This window comes from Theropithecus gelada, chromosome 6 (genome assembly GCF_003255815.1).
Source record: "Theropithecus gelada isolate Dixy chromosome 6, Tgel_1.0, whole genome shotgun sequence".
NCBI lineage: Eukaryota > Metazoa > Chordata > Mammalia > Primates > Cercopithecidae > Theropithecus > Theropithecus gelada.
The window spans coordinates 98,098,346-98,124,030 of NC_037673.1; the positions used below are offsets into that span (position 1 = coordinate 98,098,346).

The 25,685-nt window shown below is 33.6% G+C and overlaps 1 protein-coding gene across 1 annotated transcript in view; it reads right to left on the reverse strand.

Annotated features, from left to right (window-relative positions):
• Positions 1-4,273: 4,273 nt before the first annotated feature.
• Positions 4,274-25,685, reverse strand: part of SLCO6A1 (solute carrier organic anion transporter family member 6A1) — a 140,454-nt gene continuing 119,042 nt past the window's right edge. The window contains exons 11-14 of the mRNA XM_025389405.1: positions 22,592-22,656; positions 20,288-20,425; positions 5,824-5,982; positions 4,274-4,619 (exon numbers count right to left, since the gene is read on the reverse strand). Of these exons, the coding sequence (XP_025245190.1) occupies positions 5,846-5,982; positions 20,288-20,425; positions 22,592-22,656 (340 nt within the window). The 3' untranslated portion in view covers positions 4,274-4,619; positions 5,824-5,845. The remainder of the gene's footprint in view (positions 4,620-5,823; positions 5,983-20,287; positions 20,426-22,591; positions 22,657-25,685) is intronic.

Below are 25,685 nucleotides of genomic sequence, written 5' to 3' on the forward strand. Positions count from 1 at the left end.
TGCCACTTTCTCAAGAAAAGCCTCAGGCAGGTCCTTCAGAAGTTATTCCAGAAAAAGGCATTATTATCATAAAAGATGACAACTCCATGCCTGTCATCGCCCCTGAAGACCTTCCAGTAGGACAAGTTGTGATGGTGGAAGACAGTAATATCAATGATCCTGACCCTGTGAAGGACTAGATTAATGTGAATTTTTGTGTCTTACTTTTTAACATAAAAGTTTCCAAAGTAAAAAAATAAAAATTAAAAAATTAAAAACAGAAAAAAGCTTATACAATAAGGTTATAAAGAAATAATTTTTGTTGTTGTTCTTAATTCCCTGAGAATATTCATTTTGTTTGAAACTTATATAAAAGTTAATACATTTTTTAAAATTTAAAATTTTAATTTTATAAAGTAAAAAATGTACATTGAGCTAAGATTAATTTACTATTGAAGAAAAATATCTTTTATAAATTTTATAAAAATATCTTTTATAAATATCTTTTATAAATTATAAAATATCTTATATAAATATCTTTTATAAAATTTTAAAAATATCTTTTATAAAAATATCTTTTATAAAAATTATAAAAAATATCTTTTATAAATATCTACCTATATTTAGGTAGCCTAAATATACAGTGCTTACAAAGTCTACAGTAATGTAATGTCCTAGGCCTTTACATTCACTCAGCAGTCACTCACTGATTTATCCAGAACAATTTCCAGTTCTGTAAACTGTATTCATGGTAATTATTCTATACAAGTGTACGATTTTTTAAATTTTATATGCCATACTCTTACTATTCCTTTTCTATATTTAGATACGTCTACATACATCAACACCTGCCATTGTGTTATAATACAATTGCCTCCAGTATTCAGTACAGTAATAAGCTGAACAAGTTTGCAGTCTAGGAATAATAGACTATACCATATAGCCTAGGTTGGTATGCCTAAGCTATGCCATCTAGGTTTGTATAAGTACACTCTATGATGCCTGCACAACACTTCTTAAAACGTATCCCCAGTTTGAGTTGACATATGAGTATATAAGGAGGTATACCAAAACTTTACCTTTTTATAAATCCAGTATTCTACTCTGGATGAATAACAGAACAGTACCTATTAGAAAAATGTATGCTGTGCTAACACATAATTGGAAACATAAACTGAATTTTGATATGAAAAAATAGTCATGTGTCACTTAACAATGGGGATATGTTCATGTGAGAAATGCATTGTTAGCGATTTTGTTGGTGTGCAAATATCATAGAGTACTTACACAAACTAGAGTATATTGTCATTGTGCATGCTATCCAATCACTTGTAGCCCCTTACTGACCATATAAGCTGTGGATTTTGTGTGCTTAGAGGCCATCTTGAACAAAACAACGCAAGATTCAATAAAGCACAAGAGAAAATAATGTAATCAGGAAGCTGCTGCTCCTGCATCATGATGTGACGGGGCATACTGTTTTAAAGCAAACTTTTTTATGAATAGAAAGAGTATACTACAAAATAACAATAAAAATTATAGTATGGTATTGTAAATACATAAACCAGTAACATAGTCATTTATCATTATTATTATCAAATATTATGTACTATAGGTATAATAATTGTATGTGCTATACTTTTATATGACTGGCAGCACAGTAGATTTATTAACAGCAGAATCACCACAAACACATGAGTAATGTGTTGTATTATGACATTCTATCATTGGCCTATTATAGTCTTATGGATTGTATAAGGATAAACCACCTTTGTATATGCAATCTGTCATTAACTGAAACATCATGCAGCCAATGACTGTTAATACAAAATACTAGAGACTTCTTTTCAAATAATTATTGTAAAATTCAACTTTTTTTGTGTTATGTCTTGCATTTAGATAGAAACAAGTTTATGTTTTCTATTATTTCCTTATCTATGATTTTCAAGTTGGAAAATAGGTGACTGAATTAGAGGTTGGGGTTCATTAAAATATCATGTCCTTTGCCCAATTTTTAGTGGAATTATTTGTTTCTTGCTTATAAATTTGTTTAAGTTCATTATATATTCTGGATATTAGACTCTTGTCAGATGCATAGCTTGCAAGTATTAAAATTTCAACACCATCATCATTAGAGAAATTCAAATAAAAACCACAATGAGATACCATCTCATACCAGTAAGAATGGCAATTATAAAAAGGCCAAAAATAATAGATGCTGATAAAGTTGTGAAGAAAAAGGAATGCTTATACACTGCTGGTAGGAATGTAAATTAGTTCTGCCATTGTGGAAAGCAATGTGGCAATTTCCCAAAGAACTTCACACAGAATTACTATTTTACCAGTGATGTCATTATTGGGTATATATCCAAAGGAATGCAATTCATCCTGCCATAACAACACATGGACAGAGATGTGCATTGCAGCCCTATTCACAAAAACAAAGGTATGAAATCAACCTAAATGCCCATCAACAGTAGACTGGAGGAAGAAAATATGGTACATATACACCATAAAATGCTACATAGCCATAAAAAGAATGAGATCATCTCCTTTGCAGCAACATGGATGGAGCTGGAGGCCATTATCTTAAGCTAACTAACAAACCCAAGAACAGAAAACCAAACACATGTTCTCACAACTGGAAGCTAAATTGTGAGAACACATGGCCACAAAGAGAGGAGCAACAGACATCAGGGCATACTTGAAGTTGGAGCGGGAGAGCAGGGTGAGGATGGAAAAACTACCTATTCATTACTATGCTTATTACCTGGGTGACAAAATAATCTGTACAGCAAACTCTCATGACATGCAGTTTAACAAACCTGCACATGTACCCTGAACTTAAAATAAAAGGTATATATATATGTGTATATGTGTGTGTGTGTGTGTGTGTGTGTGTGTGTGTGTGTATAATCAACAGGGAAGGACTACAATTAATGTTTATAGCTAGTAGAAACCTCCTGTATCAAGAGTCAACAACAGATTAATAAATTCATCACCAGCACTTTCAATAGCAGATATTCACAAAGTAGTCTCACATTAGTTTGAAACCCATATTGTGCTATATGTGATACCCAAATAAAATATATTATACAATGTTAAAAATATGAAGTGTGCTTTTAAAAAATATTAAATTGGCCACACCCTTACTTCTCTGTGTCTGCCAAATTGAAATAACAAAATAAATATAAAAATGGGAGTAAACTCATTATAGTGCTGAAAACTGACTAGTATGCCAAATTGACACTTTCCCAGCTACATATTGCATTTCTAGACTACAGTTAACATCAGATTAACTGCTAGATGTTACAAGCAGTAAAATTTCAATCTGATATAAAAAAAGAATCCAGAAAAGAAAAAGAGTAAGAACCTGGGGTTTTCATAACAATCATTTCAAGAACTCAGAACAAGTGCAACTTGAGGAGCACAAATAAATTATCATCAATTTTAAAATATGAGCATTTCCACTATAATATCTTGCATGCATTCCTTTACAGTGTCCCTTTAGGCAAAATTAAGCACCTGGACTGAGTAGGCTTATGGAGAAAATATTGTAAGGTTAAACCACTCAAAAATATTCAACTTTGTAACCAGAGCTCTAACAAAAACAATTAGAATCTTAACACATCTTAGCACAGTTAAACCTCCACTACCTTTTCTATCCACTACCATACTCAGTCCTCTGTAGGATTAAATGCTGGGGCTTACCTTCCTCCTTTAAAATGTAGATCCTTGAGGATATGAACTCCAAAAAGAGGCCAGTTTCATCAAAGTTAGAATTCCAATATCTAGAAGTATCTTTCTAGCTTCTCCACTTGCACTTGCAGTATCCTAATGTACATTAATACTCTCCAAAGTATAATGATCCTTGATGGCATTACCTCATTCAAAACTGACTCCAAAGGAAGGCACTTCTGTGGGATTTTTAGCATTTTTTAAGATTTAATTTATTGCTAAGTTCTTCTCTAGAATAGTGAAAACCTTCTCCTGATTATTTAAAGAGGTATTAAATTGGAATTAACCAATAGAACTTCTGAGTTATATTTACGTTACTTCCCTGTTTATCAATCCTCCATGAATTAGTTTGTGATACAGAAACACATATCCTGTTACAGCAAAAATCTACATTTAAATTTAAAGTTTTAACAGTACTTCCTAACCTAGAATTTTTATTATACCTTCACTGATCTATTTTCTGAAAAAAAAGAAAGCAAGAGAAGCATAAACAGGTAATATGTATCTATACACACCTCCCCTCCCTACAAATACACCTTACAAGCATGTTCAAAGTGGCTTTGAATGTTATTATTTTACTTTATTTCCTAGTTGTATAATTTTTAACATGATATTTCTAGACAGCAGAATATTAAGAAGAGATGTAAATAATCTAAAATTATTAAACTTTAATTCTCCCAGTAACCCCTAAAAATTCTACATACATTAAAAACTTTATCAGAAATGTTTCATAATAGGGCACTTTATTATGAAAATGCAGATCACCATAAATACATTTTTGCTACTTATGTCAACATCATTTGTGATTTTCCTCTTCTGAAAGTTGGGCACAGAAACAAATGTTGGAGAATCTTTAAAAGAGAAACTCATTTTCACACTCTGATCCTCAAACGATCTGCATCCTGCTGGTTCAAACAGAGAAGTGTCAAGCAATCAAGCAGGGTTTTACATGAAGACTAGTTTATAGACTTTTAAAATGCATGTTGAAATAAAATGTATAGCAGGAAATAAAAATGTAGAGTAGGATATGAATATTCCCTGCTTCACATTTTCTTCTGCTAGCCACGACCCTGAATTGCCCACCCATCTACATAGGGACACTGACTAATGTTAATAACAGGAGAAATTTTGTCAGCTATTATCACTTCTCCCAAGAGAACAAAGAAACATTGTAGAGAACTTTGTTTCACAACAATCTGATTTGTATACAATATTTGGAAAATATAATTTCAATTGATGTACAATAATGTATAAAAATTATTTTAAAAATCTCGATACAAATGCATTTTAGCTTAAAAAATCTATAAATAGCTGACACATTTTCTACATTTAAATATTTCTTCACATTAAATAATTATGATTAATTATAAAACAAAGTGTAAAAGTAAGCACAAAAGTGGGTTTCAACTCAGATTATCAGTTAGTCTTTATCAACAAAATTCAAGTGAAGGTAAAAAAGCAAATGTAAAAAGGTAAAAACAAATTAAGTAGAAGTATATTGAATTTTATGTTTACTAAGATTAAAGAAGCATGAAAATATTTATTGTAAACTAGTCAATTAACCAAAGAAATTTTCTGAGGAAACTGCTATATGTCAAATCATAGATAAATAAAATGTTAATTTTCAAAAGGTTTAAAATAGTCCTTTTTGGAAAATAAATACAACTTTAATTTCAACTATAATCATATGAACTTAAGTGGTAAATATACTTTTATTTAGAAAAATGGAGAAATAAATATCTACAGCCCAAATCAAAAGTACTGAGAATAAAAAGGGAACCTAATTAATTCTAAATAGCAAAAGTCAACAACTAATGGGATATCACTTCAGTCAAAATTAACCTAGGTGTATTTTCCTATTTTCACTCAATCTCTTTCAATCAAAGTATTATCTTTTATTGAAAGTATTAAATTTGTATTGTATATTTTTAAAAATTTTAAACACAAAGGCTATATTATTATATTTGCACTCAAAATATAATAAAATATATAGAATTATATGAAGTACATTTGTTTGTTAAACATGTAATTACATTACTATTATTTTAAATTTTATTAATATTAATAAAATATTTCATTGATAGATTGACAATGTGTAATTCTTACACGATGATGATCCAGTTACAAGTCAGTTTCTTCTTTTTTTCTTAACTTTTGGATTCTTCACAGTTATATTTGGGATGTCAGTGCTCTCATTTACCTGACGTTTGTACATAAAAAATGCAGTAGTAGTGAAGATGATAGTGCATAGTTTGCAGAGAAAAGCTAAATTAAAAAAATGCAATGATCAGATATGTCCATGTATTTAGAACAAAAATGTAGGCAAAAATGCTATTTACCAAAGAAAGGTTAAATATATTTCACCTATAAAGGTATAAATCCCCAAATTGTAGAATGTAATTAATGCCATAAAATTATATTGTTACTTAAAGGATATTTTTAAATGTTTATAACATATTTTAGATTTCTTAGACATATTTCTTAAACCCCCTTCCCAAATGCAAGGTGCGCTATTACCACATAGAACGTGTTAATTCTGAAACATAACATGTAAATTCTGACTTTCAAAACTTAACTATCAATAGGAACTAAAGCTAAGTCATTTCATGCAGCTTTGCTCTTTTTGAAATATTCATCATTTCTGAAATACAACAAATATTACAGAAAAGTTAATTATGTAGGTTTTTAAATCATTTTCATGTTTCAAGTTGCAGAAGGTTTATACATTACAACATTCCAAGCATTATATAAACATACTTGAATATTGGATGCAATATTTACTTTTTTCAATTTTTTTTTAATTAATTCTTTTTTTTTTCTTTTGAAACAGGGTCTTACTCTGTCACCCAGGCTGGAGTGCAGTGGTGCGATCTTGGCTTACAGCAGCCTTGACCTCCCCGGCTCAAGCAATCCTCCCACTTCAGCATGTGCCACCACGCCTTTCTAATTTTTATAGGTTTTGTAGAGACGGGGTTTTTTCCATGTTGCCCAGGGTGCTCTCTCAAACTCTTGAGCTCAGGCAATCTGCCTGTCTTCGAGTCCCAAAGTGCTGGGATTACAGACATGAGCCACCACCACGCTTGGCCTTTTTATCTTTTTCCTGAAACAAGACCTCCTTCTATTGTTCAGGCAGGGGTGCCACTATCATAGCTTACTGCAGCCTGAACTGCTGGGCTCAGGGGATTCTCTGGCCTCAGCCTCCTGAGTAGCTGAGACTACAGGGGGTGATACCACACCTGGCTAATTTTTTATTTTGTAGAAATGGGATCTTGCTAGGTTGCCCAGGCTGATCTTGAACTCCTGGCCTCAAGTGATCATCTCGCTTTGGCCTCCTTAAGTGTAAAATATTTTACAGCCACAATATCAATTATCTGACATAATGGTTTCAAGATAAAAAGGAAACATTAATGATTCTATGCCATTTTTAATGAAACAATAACATTTTACACATTTTAAGGGGAAAAATACCATTTTTTAATGATAGTTATATCTGACATAGTTGTAACATTAAGCAATTGTAACATAGTAAATAACACAGTAAATAATTATCGTAAATTATCTCTTGAGTGTATAGCTTGTGAAGAAAAATTGAGCAATTTTGAACAACAACCCAGTAATGCTTCCAAGAAAAAGGGAATTGTTGCAGCAGGCAAATTATCTGAAAATGATAGGAAAAGCTAGATTAAAATCTTCCTTTTAAAGACTTGATAGAGCTGATGAAGAAATGAAAAAGAGATAGATTAATATCCAAGGCAGGGCAGAACTTAACTGGAGGTGATCCGACTTTTGCAACAGTTTTTTCTCTGTGGTTATTTTCTATATTGGATGCGGGCAAGGGGCTAAGATACAAACCTTTACTCTGGCAAAAAATGCTCCTGAAGAACAAAGATTCATTTGGTCTAACAGGGCTGAAGCGACAAAGTTGAAGACAGCAAAGGTTTCAAACAAATAGCAAGATATATGCTGGATATCAAAAGCCAAGAAGGTCAGAACACTCAAAGTTATGTAGCCTAGTTGTGAAGCACAGGTGGGTCTACACAATTTTGCCATTGTTCACATCTAAAGCACTACTATAAGACAAAGTTCTAATCACTTACCCCTCGAAATTTTGAAGCCAGTGGGGAACCAAATCAAACTAAAGCTGCAAACTAGTCACCAGTTGAGTCAGAAATTTAATAACTTACCCTCCACTTAGGTAGAATAACAGAAGGAAATTGTCCCTTTCTGAAGGTAAATATTTATTTCAGTCTGTATCATTCTATTACACAAAAGTCCTGGAATGCAATCATATGTTGCAAAACATATGAAAAAGCAAGGAAATACTATTTCCCATTAAAAGTGGAAGCAGTTGCCGGGCGCGGTGGCTCAAGCCTGTAATCCCAGCACTTTGGGAGGCCGAGGCGGGCGGATCACGAGGTCAGGAGATCGAGACCATCCTGGCTAACATGGTGAAACCCCGTCTCTACTAAAAATACAAAAAACTAGCCGGGCGTGGTGGCGGGCGCCTGTAGTCCCAGCTACTCGGAGGCTGAGGCAGGAGAATGGCCTGAACCTGGGAGGCGGAGCTTGCAGTGAGCCGAGATCGCGCCACTGCACTCCAGCCTGGGTGACACAGCGCGAGACTCCGTCTCAAAAAAAAAAAAAAAAAAAAAAAAAAAGTGGAAGCAGTCAATAAAAACATACTCAGAGAGGTTCTAGCACTTGGAATCAACAGGTGGAAACTTTAAAATAATAATAATTATGGTGAAACATATTTCTGTTTATTTATCTACTGGAAAAGGTTGATAGGGTGCATGAAGAAATGAGAAATGTTCAGTATAGAACTAGAAACTACAAAATGAACTTTGTAAAATAACTAGAAATAAAAAAGGAAAGATAACAGAGCATCCAAGATACATGAAATAATATCAAGTGATCGGACATATATTAAATGGAGCCCCAGAAGGAGAGAGTAGGAAAAATGAGATAAAATAAATATTTCGAATAGTGATGTCCAAATACTTTCCAAAAACGTAGAAGACATCAACCCATGAATCCAAGGAGCTCAGCATACACAAAAGAGGGAAAAAAAGCAGCGATACACAGAAAACCATACTTAGGCTCATTGTAGTCAATTTAACAAGAGTCAAACATAATCAAAGAGAAAATCTTGAATAAAATCCAAATAAAAAGACATATTACAAGTTGGAAAGCAACATCACAAATGATAGCTAACTTCTCACCAGAAACAATGGAGACCAGAAAGTGATGTAATATCTTTAAAGTTCCGAGAGTTACAGGATTCCATATTAAGCAAAAATATCTTTCAAAAACTAAACATAGCCAAAATACAGTCTCAATAAACAAAAAGGTAAAATAATTCATCTCCTGTATAAAAGAAATGCTAAAAAAGATGTTCTTCAGGTACCTATACTAGATAGAATATTGCAAATCTGCAGAAACGGCACATATTTAGATGAACCTGAAAGAATACATGTACACATACACATACACACACACACCATATTAATATTAAAGACGAGGTAGATTTTAAGAAAAATATCACTAATGGAGGGGGAGAAATGGGCATTAAGTAATAATAAAAATAGCAATTCATCAAACAGACATAAAAATCCTATGTGTGTGCGCCAAACAATAGGGCTTCAAAATATCTAAAGAAAAAATTGGAAAATTAAAAATAGAAATGGATGTATTAACCAAATTGCAAATTTTAGCATCCCTCAAGTCAGTAATAGAACACAAATACAAAGATACAATCTGAACATGATCTGAATAATACAAAGTGAGCTAATTGATATTATCAAAAACAATACCAAATAACTGCCAAATATGCATTTCTAGGTGTATATGAATAATTCATGAGACAGAGCATCTGATGGGTCATAAGAGACGTTTCAACGAATTTCAACTTCTGTGACCCACCAATTCCATTTTTGGGGATTTTTACCCAATAAAAACAAAAACATATGACTATGAAAACATTTGTATAAAAATGTGAGCTGGGCACAGTGGCTAGCACCTGTAATTCTAAAACACTGGGAAGCGAGGCAGGAGGATCGCTTGAGGCCAGGGGTTCAAGATCAGCCTGGGCAACACAGTGAGACTTCCTCTATATTAAAAGTAAATAAATTAGCCGGGCATGGTGGCATGGACCTGTAATTCTAGCTGCTCTGGAGACTGAGGTGGGAGGATTCCTTGAGCACATTAGTTCGAGGTTACAATGACCCATGACACTGCACTCCAGCCTGGGTGACAGAGCAAGACATTGTCTCAAAAAAATATATACACAGAAGCCTCATTTATAATAACCAAACACTGTAAACAATCCAAGTATTAATTAATAAGAGAAAAGATAAACTATAGCATATTCACAAATTGAAATAGTGCTTAGTACTCAGCAATTTCTATAAAGCACAAGCTAATGCTGTAGAAAGAACATTAACGAATCTTCCAAGAGCATAAAATTAAGCAAGATAGACACGAAAAAGGGTACAGTCTTCTACTTATGTAAATTTCTAGACCAAATAAAACTAAAACATTTTTTTAAAATCTGAAAGGAGTCTATCTGAAAAGGAGGGAAAATGACTGGAAAAGGTCATGGGAAAAATTTCCATATTTTGTTTTGGGTGTTGTTTCCACAAGGGTATTCAATTATCAAAAGCCATCAAGTTGAACTTCTAAAATCTATGTTAATTGCATTAATTATACCTCAGATTTTTTAAATAAAAAGAGTATTGTTTGATATATATACCTATAGATATAGACATAGATATAGATATAGATAGATAGATAGATATAGATATAGAAACAATCTCACTCTGTCACCCAGGCTGGAGTGCAGGGGCATAATGTCAGCTCACTGCAACCTCCACCTCCCAGGCTCAAGTGAGTCTCTTACTTCAGCTTTCTGAGTAGCTGGGACTATAGGCATGAGCTACCACATCCAGCTAATTTTTGCATATTTTTTTACAGACAGGGTTTTGCCATATTGCCCAGGCTGGTCTTAAACTCGTGAGCTCAAGTTATCTGCCCACCTTGGGCTTCCCAAAGTGCTGGGATTACAGGCATGAGCCACCTTGCCTGGTTATTTGATATATTTTTTACAAACCAAACAGTGTGACCATCACCTGAATCATGAATGAAATATCATTAGCACCCTAGCAACCATACTCATGATTCCTCAAGGTCACTAACTGATAAAAGTTAGTTTTGTTTGCTCTTGAATATATTTATATAGCAAGCCAAAATTATGTAAGTGGAATTATACAGTGCCTACATACTCATTTGTGTCTGGTTTCTTTCATTCAGCATAATGTTTGTGTGATTCATCCATATTTTATGTAGTTGAGCGCTTTTCATTTTCATCGTTGTATAGAATGCCATTGTTGAATTTACCACAATATATTATCCATTCTATTGTTGTTTTTGTTTGTTTGTTTGTTTGTAGTTTTTTGGATATGGAGTTTTGTGCTTGTCACCCAGGCCAGAGTGCAGTGGCATGACCTTGGCTCACTGCAACCTCTGCCTCCAGGTTCAAGTGATCCTCCTGTCTCAGCCTCCTGAGTAGCTGGGGTTACAGGTGCCCGCCACCACGCCTAGCTAATTTTTGTGTTTTTAGTAGAGATAGGGTTTCACCATGTTAGCCAGGATGGTCTCGAATGCATGACCTCAAGGAATCTGCCCACTTTGGCCTCCCAAAGTGCTGAGATTACAGGCATGAGCAACCGTGCCTGGCCCATTCTATTGTTTTGGGGTATTTGGTATCTTCTTTTGTGAAGAATTTTTTCAAGCTTTTTATCCACTTTTTTGTAAGGTTATCCTTTATTTATTGATTTTGGGGAGTGCTTTATTTATTCTGGTCAATCTTTTTCACTTTGGTTCCCTGTATTCCACATTGTTATCTTTTATCTTTTTTTTTTTTTTTTGGTAATAATTTATTAATTTTACTACAGTCTGATTTATTTTCTAGGTACTACTTCATGTGTCCTGTTTATGTTCTTCCTACTCCAAGGGCATGAAAATATTCTCCAATTTTTCTCAAAAGGCTTTATTGTTTTATCTTTCATATTTAGATATGCACTGTGTCCAGAACTGATGTTTGTATAAGATGTGAGATAAGGATCAAAACACATTTTATTAGATATGCATAAATAAAATGGCCAATAACATTTTTTGTTTGTTTAACCATTGCAGTGTCCCCTTCATCCTAAATTAGTTGAGTGTGCATATGTGGGTTTGTTTCTGAATTTTCTATTCTGTTCCATCAATCAATGTGTTGATGCTTGCACCGTTACCACATTGTATTAATTATCATAGCTCTATAATAGGTTTTTATATCTGTTAGCACATATTCCTCAATTTTGTTTCAACTTCAATATTCTAATAACAATTCTTACCCTTTAACTTCCCACATGAATTTTAGTTATTTTGTCAATTTCAAAAATATCTCTTGGGATTAATTCATGATCACATACTGTAGATTATTTTAGGACAAATGGCATTTATTAATGTTCTTATCTGTTAACTTTTCTCCATTTATTTAGGTTTTATTTAATTTTTCTCAAATTGATTTTGTAGTTGTCAGTGTAGACGTTTTGTACAACTTAAATAAATTTTTTATTGGTATTTGATTTTTTGGTGTTATTGTATTTATTGTGTTGTATTCTAATTTGGTTGCATCTGGTATTTGGAAGCAAAATTGATTTGGTACATTGATTATATATTTAGCAACTTTGCTGAATTCATTTATTAATTCTAATACATTGTGTTCCCTGATATGGGTGCTAATTACAGGTGTGTTCAATTTATTAAAAAATGTGTTGAGCCATACATTTATATATGCTCTTTCTTATATATGTATATATTATATTTCAATAAAAATTCTAACAAAGAGACAAACCATGTGAAGGGGTAAAAATGGTAAACTAAGAAACAAAATGTTTGCAAAAGGCTTATCTACTCTACTGCAAATGAACTAGAGCTGATGGAATCCTTCATTTGAGGTAAAGGCATTGGATGAGTCATCCTAATTAAAACTTTCGATTTAAAAAAGAAAGATCAGATAGACTTCCTTGCCAACAAAAAGAACTCATAAACTAGTGCAACAAATTTTTATTAATATTTTGAGAATCTGATTAATCACAGCCTTTTCCCCAGGAGGAAAACATTGAACATACAAATATGTGTCCCAAATTTTCCATTTCAAATATACTGGAGTTAATTCTTAGTGCTTAAGATTTCACAGATCACTGTTGAATAACCCATGCTCTAGAGTAGTGCTAGGCATAGAACCTTCAGCAATAAAGGCAGTCTTCTACATCTGCACTATTCAACAGAGTAGCCACTAGACAAATGTGATCATTAAAGATGTAAAATTTGCCTACTGTGACTAAGGAACTAAATTTTTAATTGAATTGAATTTCTATTAATGTAAATGTAAATTTAAATAGCCACATATGGCAAATGTCTTCCATATTGGACAGTACAACTCCAGCTCCTCTAACATATTAAGAGCTATCTTCAGCAGTTTACTATGGTTGAAATCACCTGAGTACTTTATTTAGAGTAAGCATGCCAACCACCAACCCATGGAATTCTTTTTTCCCTAAGCTTTATAATAGTTTAATTGACAAATAAATAAATAGGGTACATATTTATAGTATAAAACATTAGTTTTTGATAACTATACACTGTAAAATGATTAAATCAATGTAGTTAATATATTTATCATATTATTTGCTTACTTTTTTGTGGTGAGAACATTTAAGTTCTATTCTCTTGGCAATTTTCAAGTATACAATACATTAACCCAAGTCACCACATTGAACAATAGATGTCAAGAATTTACCACTTCTGTCTAACTGAAATTTTATACCCTTTGACCAACATCTCTCATTTCCCGTTCCCATCACCAGCCGCTGTCAACAACTATTCTATTCTCTGCCTCTGTTTGATGTTTTTTAGATTCCATGTATAAGCGAGAGCATGCTATATTTGTTTCTCTATGCCTAGCTTGTTTTGCTTAACATGATGTCCTGTAGCTTCACCCATATTGTTGCAAAAGACAGAATTTTCTTTCTTTTTAAGGATGAATAGTATTCCATTGTATGTATGTATCTCATATTTCCATTATCTATTTATCTGTCAATGAGCATCTAGGTTATTTCCATACCTTGACTATTGTGAGTAATGCTTCAATAAACATGGGAGTGCAGATATCTCTTAAACATATTGATTTCATTACCTTTGGATATACACCCAGTAGTGAAATTGCTGGATCATCTGGTAGTTCTATTTCTAATTTTTTGAGAACCTGTTTTCAGTAATGGCTGTACTATTTTGCATTGCCATCAACAGTGTACAGGGTTCCCTTTTTTCCACATCCTCACCAATGTTTATCTTTTTGTTTTTTGTTTTTTGTTTTTGGTAATACACATTCTAACAGATGTGAAGTGATATCTCATTGTAATTTTCACTTTCATTTTCCTGATGATTAGTGATTTAAGCATTCAAAAACATATATGTTGGCCATTTTTATGTCATCTTTAAAAAATATCCTTTCAGGTCCTTTGTTCATATTTTTAATCAGGTTATTTTTTTACTTACTAATGATGTTTGAGTTCCTTATATATCCTTATTAGATATATGGGTTGCAAATATTTATCTTATTCCATAGGTTATCTCTTTACTATGTTGATTGTTTCCATTGCTGTGCAAAAATCAGCTTTTTTGTTTGTTTAATAAAATCCTATTGTCTATTTTTGCTTTTGTTGCCTATGCTTTTGGGTTCATATAAAAAAAATTGCCTTTTCACTATGTTTTCTTTTAGTAGTTTTATAGTTACATATATTATGCTTAAGGCTTTAATTCATTTTGAATTGATTTTTGTATATAGCATGAGTTCAATTTTATTCTTCTGCATGTGGCTATCCTGTTTTCCCTGTGCCGTTTATTGAAAAGACTGTCCCATTGTGTGTTCTTGGCACATGTATTAAAGATCAGTTGTCTGTAAACGCACAACTTATTTCTTTGTTCTCTATTCTGTTTCAATGGCCTATGTCTGTTTTATGCCAGGACCATGCTGTTTTGATTACTATAGCTTTGTAGTATATGTTGAAATTAGATAGGGTTATGCTTCCAGCTTTGTTGATTTTGTCAAAGATTGTATTGGCCATTGAAAGTCTTTTGTGATTTCATGCAAAGGTAAATAGAGCCGATAGACATCTGTGTCTTTTTCCTGATCATAAAGAGAAAGCTTTCAGCTTTTCACAACCACGATATTAGTTCTGAACAACTAATATATTTGCTTTATTGTGTTGATACATTCCTCTATATCTAATTTTTTAAAGATTTTTATTACGAAATGATGCTAAGTTTTGTCAAATACTTTTCCTTCAGCTATTGAAATTATCATATTATTTTTATCCGTTATTTTATTATGGCATATCACATTAACTGATTTGTGTATGTTGAGCCATTCTTGCACCTTAGGGATAAATCCCTCATGATCATAATATATGATCCTTTTAAATGTACTGTTGAATTCAGTTTAATAGTATTTTCTTGAGTATTTCAACATCTGTGTTCATCAGGGATATTGGCCCTTAATTTTATTTTCTTTGGAATGTTTTCATCTAACTTTGGTATCAGGGTAATTCTGGTCTCATAAAATGAGTTTAGGAGTGCTCCTTTCTCTTCAGTTTTTTTTTTTTTTTTTTTTTAAGTTTGAGAAAGGTTAGTATTATTTCTTCTTTAAATGTTTAGCAGAATTCACCAGTGAAGTCGTCAACTCCTGGGCTTTTCTTGATTTTGATTGCTAATTCAACTCCTAGTTCATTATTCGTCTGGTCAGATTTTCTACTTATTCATGATTATGTCTTTGTGAAGTTTTATGTTTATAGGAATTCGTTCATATTATCTAGGCCATCCAATTTGATGTATAATTTTTCATAACAGTCTCATGATCCTTTTTATTTCTGTTGCATAACTTGCAATGTTCATTTATAGTTTTATTTATTTGAGTCTTTTCTCTGTTTTTCTTAGTCTAGCTAAGGGCTTGCCAGTTTAATTTATTTTAGCAAAAATCCAACTCTTAATTTTGTTTTTTTTTTTCTATTATTTTTCTAATCTCTAGTTCATTGACATTTGCTCTGATTTTTGTTACTTCTTTTCTTCTGCTGACTTTGGTGTTAGTTTGTTCTTTTATTTCCCTTGCTCCTTGAGGTGTAACATTACATTCAGTCAGTCAGTAATGTTTGATTAGAGATTTTAACATATTTACATTTAAAGTAATTATTGATAGTTAAGGACTCACAGCTGCCATTTTTAAATTGCTCTCTGACTGTTTTCTGATTTGTTTTCCTACATTCCATTCTTTTTTCCTTGCTGTCTTCCTCTGTGGTTTGAATATTTTTGTTGTAGTGGTGGTATGCTTTTAAAAATCTTTTTAACTTTTTTATATTTTGATCAGATACTCCTTATTTGTTACAATTTCTGGGTACCATAGGGCATACATGAAATATTTTATAGGTATAACCATTTGTTTTATGCAGGTAACCACTTAATTCCATTGCATATGGAAACTCTAGATTTTAACTTCTCTTCATCCCACATTTACTTAACATATTACTGTAGCTATAGTTTATTTTTTCATACTTTTGTTGTTTGAGTTGTATAATACAGTTAAAAATGACTTAATCAGCACCATTACAGTAATATTCTAAATTTGACTATGTATTTGACCATGTATTTACTTTTACAACTGAGTTTTATACTTTCATGTTTTCATGTGGTTAGTTAGCAACCTTTCAATTCAACATTAAGACCTCCCTTTAGCATTTCTCTCTTTTTTTAAGCAAAAAAAGCAGAGATTTATTGAAAATGAAAGTACACTCCACAGTGTGGGAGCAGGCCCAAGCATCATGGCTTAAGATCCTCCCTTTAGCATTTCTTGTAAATCAGGTATAGCTGTGGTGAATTCCCTCAGCTTTTACTGTTCTGGAAAAGTCTTTTTTCTTTCTTTCTGATGGATTGACTTCTCAGGTGTAGTATTCCTGGCTGGCAGTTTCTTTCTTTCAGCACGTTAAATATATCATTCTACTGTCTCTTGGCCTGCAAAATTTCTGCTCCTAGTATTATAGAGGTTCCCCTATATGTGATGAATGGCTTTTCTCTTACTGCTTTTAAAATTCTCTCTTGTCTTTGACTTTCATGAATTTGATTATAATGTCTCAGTGAAGACTTCCTTACATCTTAACTATTTGGTGTTCCTTGTGCTTCATGGATCTGGATATTCATTTCTCTCTCCAGATTTGGGAAACTTTCTATCATTATTTCTTTAAATAAGCTTTTCACCCCTTTATCTTTCTCTGTTCCTTCTGGGATTCTCATAATGCATAGATTGGTTTGCTTCACGGTGTTCCAAAATTCTAATAGGCTTTCTCCACTGTTTTATATTCTTCTTTATTTTTACTCCTCTGACTGGATAATTTTGAATGCCCTGCCTTCAAGCTCATTGATTCTTCTGCTTGATATACTCTACAGTTGAAGTTCTTTACAAAATTCTTCAGTTCAACTATTGTGTTATTTAGCTATTTCTTTTTTGTGACTTGTATCTCTATTGTATTCTCATTTTGTGTATTATTTTTCTTATTTTTCTGATTTTGTTTAGCTGTCTGTGTACTCGTGAAGCTTACTGAACTTCAAGACAACTAATTTGAATCACGTGTCAGGCAGTTCATAAGTCTCCATTTTTCTACTGTTTTTCTTTCCTTTCTTTCTTTTTCTTTTTTCCTTTTTTTTTTTTTTTTCTTGAGATGGTATCTGACTATGTTGCCTAGGCTGGCCCTGAATTCCTGGGCTCAAATGATCCTCCTTCCTCAGCCTGCCAAGCGTCTCAAGTAGCTAGAATTACAAATACATACCATACCTGGTGAGTCTCTATTTCTTTAGAATCAGTTACTGGTGTTTTATTTCATTCCTTTGGTGGTATCATGTTTTCTTGATTATTTGTAATCCTTGTGCCCATGCATTCATTTGGAGCTGCACTTTTGAAGAAGTAGACATTTATTCCAGTCCTTACATACTTGACTGGCCCAGTGCCTGGGTCAGCAGACGGGCTGGCCTGATTCATTGGTCTATAGGAGCTGGCCTAAAGCCTGGATCCACTGTGATAGGCCTGGATCCTGTGTTCACCTTGGCTAGCCTGGTGCCAAGGTCCACTGAGATGGACTTTTTGACTGAGCCCATGAGAGCAGGCCAGGACCCTGAGTTTGTGGTGGCCAACCTCAACATCTGCAGAGATGGTACTAAAGCATGGGTCTGCAGGGGCCCGGACAGCATCAGGGTCTAGTGGAGTGAGCCTGGACCCTACGTCCATTGGAACCTAGGGCTATGGGGACCACTCTGGAGCCTGGGATCACAGGGGACAGGTCTGGAACCTGTAACTGCAAGGGCTGGCCTGGAAGTTGGGTCTGTGAGTATCAGCCTGGTGCCTCAGGCTGCAAGTACCCAGCCCAGTGCCTAGGGCTGCAGATGCTGGCCTGAAACTAAGGCTTTTGGGTTCCAGTCTTGTGCAACACAGGACTGGGGACATAGTCTGTGGATGCCAGCCTGAAGTGCAGGGCTGTGGGACTAAGCCTGTAGTGGCAGCAGGCCTAGAGATTCCTCCACAGGTGTCTGCCTAGAGCCTGGTGTTAAGAAGGTCAGCCTAGAGCTGTATTTACTGAGACAGGCTTTGAGTCAAAGGCAAAACCAGGTTCTTGCTTAGAGTTCATTCCTTCACATGGAGGGTATCTCTCTGCACTGTTCTGCCAGACTTGGGAGAAGAGTGATGCAGGTCGTGTGAAATTATACTGCCTACCCTCTTCAATGTGTCTTTTCTTATTTCTCTGCTACATCCAGGTGCTGTATTCTCTCAACGTGATTTCTCTAGCTCTTCTGAAGGTATTTTCACACATGGATGGTCAAATAAATGTTTCTGTGAGGGAAGAAGTGCTGAAAACTCCTATTCCTCTGTCTTGCTGATGTCTTCCAATCCCTGGAATTCTAATTCAGGGCCTCAGAATGTATATTTTTAATAAGAACACCAAGTGATTCCGAGTCATATAACCAATGAAATACATTTAAAAATATACTGGCTTATATTAAATTGTCACACATGCATAATATTGCAGTTTTCTATCTTTGCCTCTTCTGTTTGACTATGATTATTTATGTTTTTCATTATTCGTATCAACTTTCAACAGCTCCCTACTGGAATCTCTTCTAGCTCACCAACTTTGTCAAGTACATACTGTGTTTGAAAACAGGTAACCATGTTACGATTATATCTAAAATAAAAATTTAAAGTCTCAGCAAAGTTTTAAGACTTCCTTAAGAACATTTCCTATTTTTATTGAATTGCCACTAGCAAGTTAATTTTGACTTCTCAAGTGTCATTTTTACTTTTTGATTTTTTTTTTCATTTTACTCAGTTTTCAATGTAGGTCAAGCTTGCTGAATACTTGACTTCGGAATTAGAAGGCATTGCTCTATACTTTTATCAAACAGATATCTGTTGCTTTTAAATATTAGATTCTATCATTATGTGGTTTTTTTTGATTTATTGAATCTTCTCAGTGAAACCACAAAACATATACACTTTAAAGTATATATCACACAAAACATAATATACAATAAAATCATTTAATGTTTACTCCGATTAAGACTTCAGAAAATAGGCAGTACAATATCCTCATTTAACAGATGAATAAATTATGATTCAGGAAGATTTGATAAGTTTTCCAAAGTAATAAAAACATGTCTAGACTTTCCCAACACTTTGGTTACATCTCATACTACCACGGCATCTCGAGTCCTTATATCTCTTATTTACTCAACAAATACTGAAAGGTTACTGTGTTCTAGGCACTGTTATATCATTGAACAAAAGAGAAAATATGAAGTATAGATTTAACTGAAATAAGAGTAGCTTGATGTTCTCTAATGGTGCAAAAATTTTCTTCAAATTTATCCAATCTTTTACTACGGAGGTAGAAAGGGTTACAAGGTCAAGAAATTTTTTTTGTATATGTACATGGGCAAAATTATTTCCCAAACTAAAATTCTGCTAATTGTCATTCTTTATTTGGAAACTATTATGTATTTGACTCACTGACTCAAATACATAAATTCTATGGTATTTCAGTTTCTAAAATATTTACTATATAACTAGGTAAACCTTTTTTTATGTTTGGTTTTTTCTTTTGTTTTTGAGAGAGTCTCACTCTGTCATGCAGGCTGGCACAATGATGACTCACTGTAGCCTCAACCCCTCCCGCTCAAGAGATCCTCCCACCTCAGTCTTCTGAATAGCTGGGGCAAGTATGTGATACCATACTCGGCTATTTTTTTATTTTTTAAAATTTCATTTGTAGAGATGTGGTCTCTATTGTGCAGGCTAAGCCTCCTTTACTCATAAAAGTACTTATTTAATTCATGGTTTATAATTATAATTCTTCATTACTATTAACAACCATAAGTTTTAAAAATAATTTTATTTCTCTATATTTCTTTAATAAGTATCACTTACATATTCCTACCAATAGGTAAGCCATTCTTGTCTTGTTATATATCCAACAACGTCCTGTGTGTCCACATTCATTAACATCCCGGAAAATACAAGAATTTTCTCCTGACATTTTAAAGATTGATGGTCCAGGAATAGTCCCTATGAAAAATGCAATGATTGTAAATTCTTTGTGAAAACACTGTATGTCAGGATCCAAATTATTTTCTCTTAAATATGTAATGTACACACACATAATATATATGAATGATGAATCATCATTGAAAACATATCACTTAAAATTATCTAATAATTTATTTATAGATAAGATTGTTAAGCACTGGAAACAATGTGAGTTTTCAAAAACAATCAATATCCCTATAGGTATGATACAATTAGTAGTTTTGCATCTGTTTAGAATGTTGTACATGTTGCTATTTAAATGACATCTCAATATTTTTAATGACTTTTATGTGAAAAACTTAGGAGAAAGTACTTAAAACAGAGATACCAAATACTGATTTTGTGAAGTTAGTATGTCTTCAAATATCTCTAATTGTGAAATTTTCAACGACTGAAAAATGACTTTGCAAATGTATATCTGTTATTTACCAAGACATTGAGAAAAATAACTGAAAATGCAAATACACTGGCTTGTTTATAGTAGCCCCAGATTCAGATGACCTCAGATCCAGAGGACCAGCTGTGCTGCCTGAGGGAAACCTCTACATAGTCTCAGACAAAATCTTCACAGCAACAATGTTACTTTCAGCCAAAAGTGAGTGAACAGTCACACACACACACACACACACACACACACACGGAGTTGCCCCCAAACACACCAGACCCAGATTCTCAGATCTAAAAACTCTGATGGTGGATCATCTTTCTTAAGCAAGTATCAGGACCTTCTTGCCTAAATGACTCTCGATTCTTGCTAATGTGCATTATCTAGATTCACTCTTCTTGGTGAGTGATAGTACTCTTTTTTCAATTGTTCAAGGTTAAAAAAAATTGACTACTATTCATTTTTTCCATTTTTTACCATCTTCTTTCAAGCCATCATATGTCTTTGTAACATTAACTCCAAACATGCTTTGGATATGTTGTTTTCTCTATTTGTACTACAAACCCTAGAATCTACTTTAATGTAACTGTTAGCCTTCAACAAAAGGCCCCCTTTTCTTTTCCTCCACATTTATCTCCTGTATTTTTTCTTCTATCAACAGAGTTACCTTTTACTTTTTATTTTTAAAAATTATTTTTTTTTTTTTCAGAGACAGAGCCTTGTTATATTGCCGAGGCTGGTCTCCAGCTCCTGGCCTCAAGCCATCCTCCCTCCTCAGCCTCCCAAAGTGCTGGGATTACAAATGTGAGCACTATGCCTAGCCAAGGTTATCTTTTAAATGTAAATCAAATAATATCTATCATCTGCTTAAAATTACCTGGCAGAAAAACCCTAAAATATCTGTAGACAGTTTATGTCTATAATATTTAATATCTTATTCTCCCTCTCCCATTCAAAAACACATCAACTTCACTGGCTCCCTTTCCGATGCAGTAAACTTCCTGCGTGCCGACTGTTTCCTATGCTACCTCTTCCATTACAAATCTCTTATCTAGTTAATCATTATCCAAAACAAAAACATTATCTAATTTTTCCCAGCTAAAAAAGCTAATATTAATCACTCATGTAGATCTAGCTATATAATGATGTCTCTGATCCCTATCAGAGTCACACTTAGATTTTTCTACATTTTTTGATTGTATGCCATTCAGTCTTTAATCCATGAACTTAGTAAATCAGGGGCTCTAAAATGGTCATAATGTGCATGTGAAATCTAGTTTTTGCTATTTAAGAAAATCAAAGAAAATAGTACATTACCCTCCAACATTTATTTGTTCTTAGAAACAAATAAATCTTTGAAAACATTAGATTCAGTGTCTTTGGTGCTGCAAACATTTAAAAATGTTAGTCTAGGTTAGTGACTTCTGAAGCACATAAGCAATGTAAAGTATTACAAATGTTTTATATGAGCCTACCAAGCCACTCATATGAGATAATTACTATATTTCAAATCAAATTTGTTGTCTCTTCTGATCAAATATAATATGCATATTTTATTTGATAACTTGATAATTAGAATGAGCTTTGCATTAGGTATTCCCTCTTTACATTGTCTCCGAAATTTTGCAGAGCAGTTCCCCCTTTCACTCGCTTTGTGTCATTTACTATTATTTATTTGTAATACTAAATACACACGTAGACATATACACATATCAAAAAAAACCATTTTGATGTAATAAGAGGTTGCCAAAAATCCATACCAAATATTCTCAAAACCACATAGCATACACCCAAGGCCAGAGAACGCAGTTGGACAGGTACAATCCTGAAAGTAAATAGCAATGATATAATCAGTACATCATTGTTGTTAGGACTAATAATGTATGCTAGATTCAAGACTAATCTTTTTTTTTTTTTTTTTTTTTTTTTTTCTGGTGCATCAGTTGTACTAAGAATCTTTAGCCAATTGACAGGCCTGTTAAAGGGCTACAACTCCCCATTTCTCCATATCCTGCCCCTGGCCAGTCAATTCGAAAGGTCCTCGATCTTCCCAAAGAAGGTTTTTATGGCCCAAATCCTCTTCCCCAGCTCCCATTCCTTTGCTGGAAAGACTTAGTACTAGATTTTATACTCACTGGTTTTCATTCTGTCATGTACACCCATTATTCTAGAGTTCTTTTGCCCCTGTGAGATTCACTCTCCACATTTTTCTACCTTGCTCTCTGCCCCGGGAGTCTGAGGTAAATGGACTGTATCAGTGGGCTCTTTTGTCTTCTGGTTACTGATTGGGACACTTCTGAATGAGTGAGGAAAGTGAGGTCAAGATCTGTACTCAAAGACTCCTTCCCAGCAGTTACCCAGGCTGACGGTGTTCCATGGGTGAAGGAGTCCTCTACAGGACTCCTTTTTCCTTCCCAGCCCTTGTTTCTCTTCGGGCCTGAAGTGGAAGGATACCAGAGATAATGCACTATTACTTGGGATCCTTACACCTTACGTACATTTTAAGTAGTCACTTCATTCAGCCTTACTCAAATTGTTCTAATTTGAGGGTACCTTTCGTGTTTGACCTGTGACTACTACATTTACTATTTAAAAGCTAAAATAAATGAAAAATAACTTTTCCAAATATAAAGAAGGAAGATCTCAGTATTTCCTACTGAGCAAACCAAACGTTTGTTTAAAAAAGAAACAAATGTATAACTGTACATATTAGGAGTTTGGAAAATAAATAAAAATACAATTAAAAATAATCCTTGAACATTTAAAAAAGTTAAAAAATAGGAACTATATTATTAATGGACATTTTAAATAAAAACGCTGTTTATTTGCCTTCGAACTTGAACAATAAACTATATTACGACCAATATTTCATCCAACATGATTCTATTTATAAAAATATAGCATATATACAGTATTTTGTAATATTTTGCAAAAAGTGAGGTAATTCTACCCATATCAACCTGGTAAAAATATATATTTCTTCCTCATATATTTACTACTAGAAAAATAAAAACAAACTAACCAATTCTCAAATGATAACCAAATTTTTAAATAAAAAATAATTTACACTTTCATTATGAGCAGATTCACTAAAGAGAGTTTAAAAAAAAGTCACGTTTTAGAATCACACTTTAGTGTAGTTTTTGATATAAAGTGGAAATGTTGCCTAACTATAATTCAGTGTTCTCCTTTATTTAGCATAAGTAATTTTCTTTTATGTCATATAATATTGGAGCTATCTGAAGCACATATATAGCTGACCATTATTCATAAGTATAATCATTAAGCAGTATTTATGTATCTTCAGTTTGATTGCAAGCGCCTTTTTAACTAACATACAAAACAAGATGAAAAGATTAATAATTTCCAGGATTTTCCAAAATTAGTTCAGTGAATAGCACAAAAATAACTAAGAGATATGTACATAAAACTAAGGTTTTAATGAAAAACTATTGTGCTTTAACAAAAAAGTAAGTATTAAGATTTTTAAATCTAATCTATAATAGAATAGTTAAGGATTTAATGAAATAAACAAACAAACAAAAAATTGTCAATACTCTCCCAACATGTAAAAAGAAGCTTTCACTGTCTTTTATATGGCCTCTAAATTTATATTTTTAGTCCATATCTTTCTTATAAGACATCGGTTCTAAATGTAAGTTGCTGTCTTGCACAAAATTTGTTCTTCCCCTAGAACTTCCCGTTTCAAAAAAAAAAAAAAAAAAGGAACCTGTGTTTACGCACTTCTCAAGCCCAGATCTTGGAAAAAGGCATTTTCAAAAAGATCATTTTTTTCTCATTCACCACACCTCATCAGTAGATCCAATATTGCCATTAAATTTTTTTTTCATATCTCTTTTTTTAATCTCTAATACCACTGCCCAATTTCAAGCCTATAGCTTCATGAAATAAATGAAACAATTTTTCGCCCAATAACCACCCTTATCCCTTCTGTGCGTTCTCCATACAAGAACGAAAATGATTTTTTTTTTTTTTTTTTTTTTTTTGAGACGGGGTCTCGCTCTGTAGCCCAGGCTGGAGTGCAGTGGCCAGATCTCAGCTCACTGCAAGCTCCGCCTCCCGGGTTTACGCCATTCTCCTGTCTCAGCCTCCCGAGTAGCTGGGACTACAGGCACCCGCCACCTCGCCCGGCTAGTTTTTTGTATTTTTTAGTAGAGACGGGGTTTCACCGTGTTAGCCAGGATGGTCTCGATCTCCTAACCTCATGATCCGCCCGTCTCGGCCTCCCAAAGTGCTAGGATTACAGGCTTGAGCCACCACGCCCGGCCGAAAATGATTTTTTAAAATGAAATTCTGATTATTCTAATGCCTCACATTAGGATCCTTCAGTGGCTTCCCATTGTTCTAAGAATTAACTCTAGAATTGCAAAGAAAATTTAAAATGGTCAGCCTGATCTAATCAGTGTTATTTCAAGCCACCTCTCAACTTTTGCCCCCATCACCCTCCTTGCTATGATACGACACACTTACAAAGCTACTTCTCCCTCCAGACTTTTTGCATCTGTTGTTCCCACTGTGTGAAATACTGATCTTCCATCCTTCAGGATTTGATTCCAATGCAATTTCTTCAGGAACACCCTCCCTGAATCCCCAGAATAAGTTAGACTATCATGTAATTTTCTCATTGTATTTTTCCACATTTTGTTTGGAGTATATTTTAATATTACAATTAAATATTTATTAGTAAAACTACATTTTTTTTTTCTGTCTACCTTGTTACATCTAACATCCATCAGAGGAGCAGAGACCTGATCACTTGTGTTCCTCTTTTATTCCACTTTTTTCCTTAGTGCTCCTCCACTCTCTTGTTTGAATCCACAGTGACTACCACAA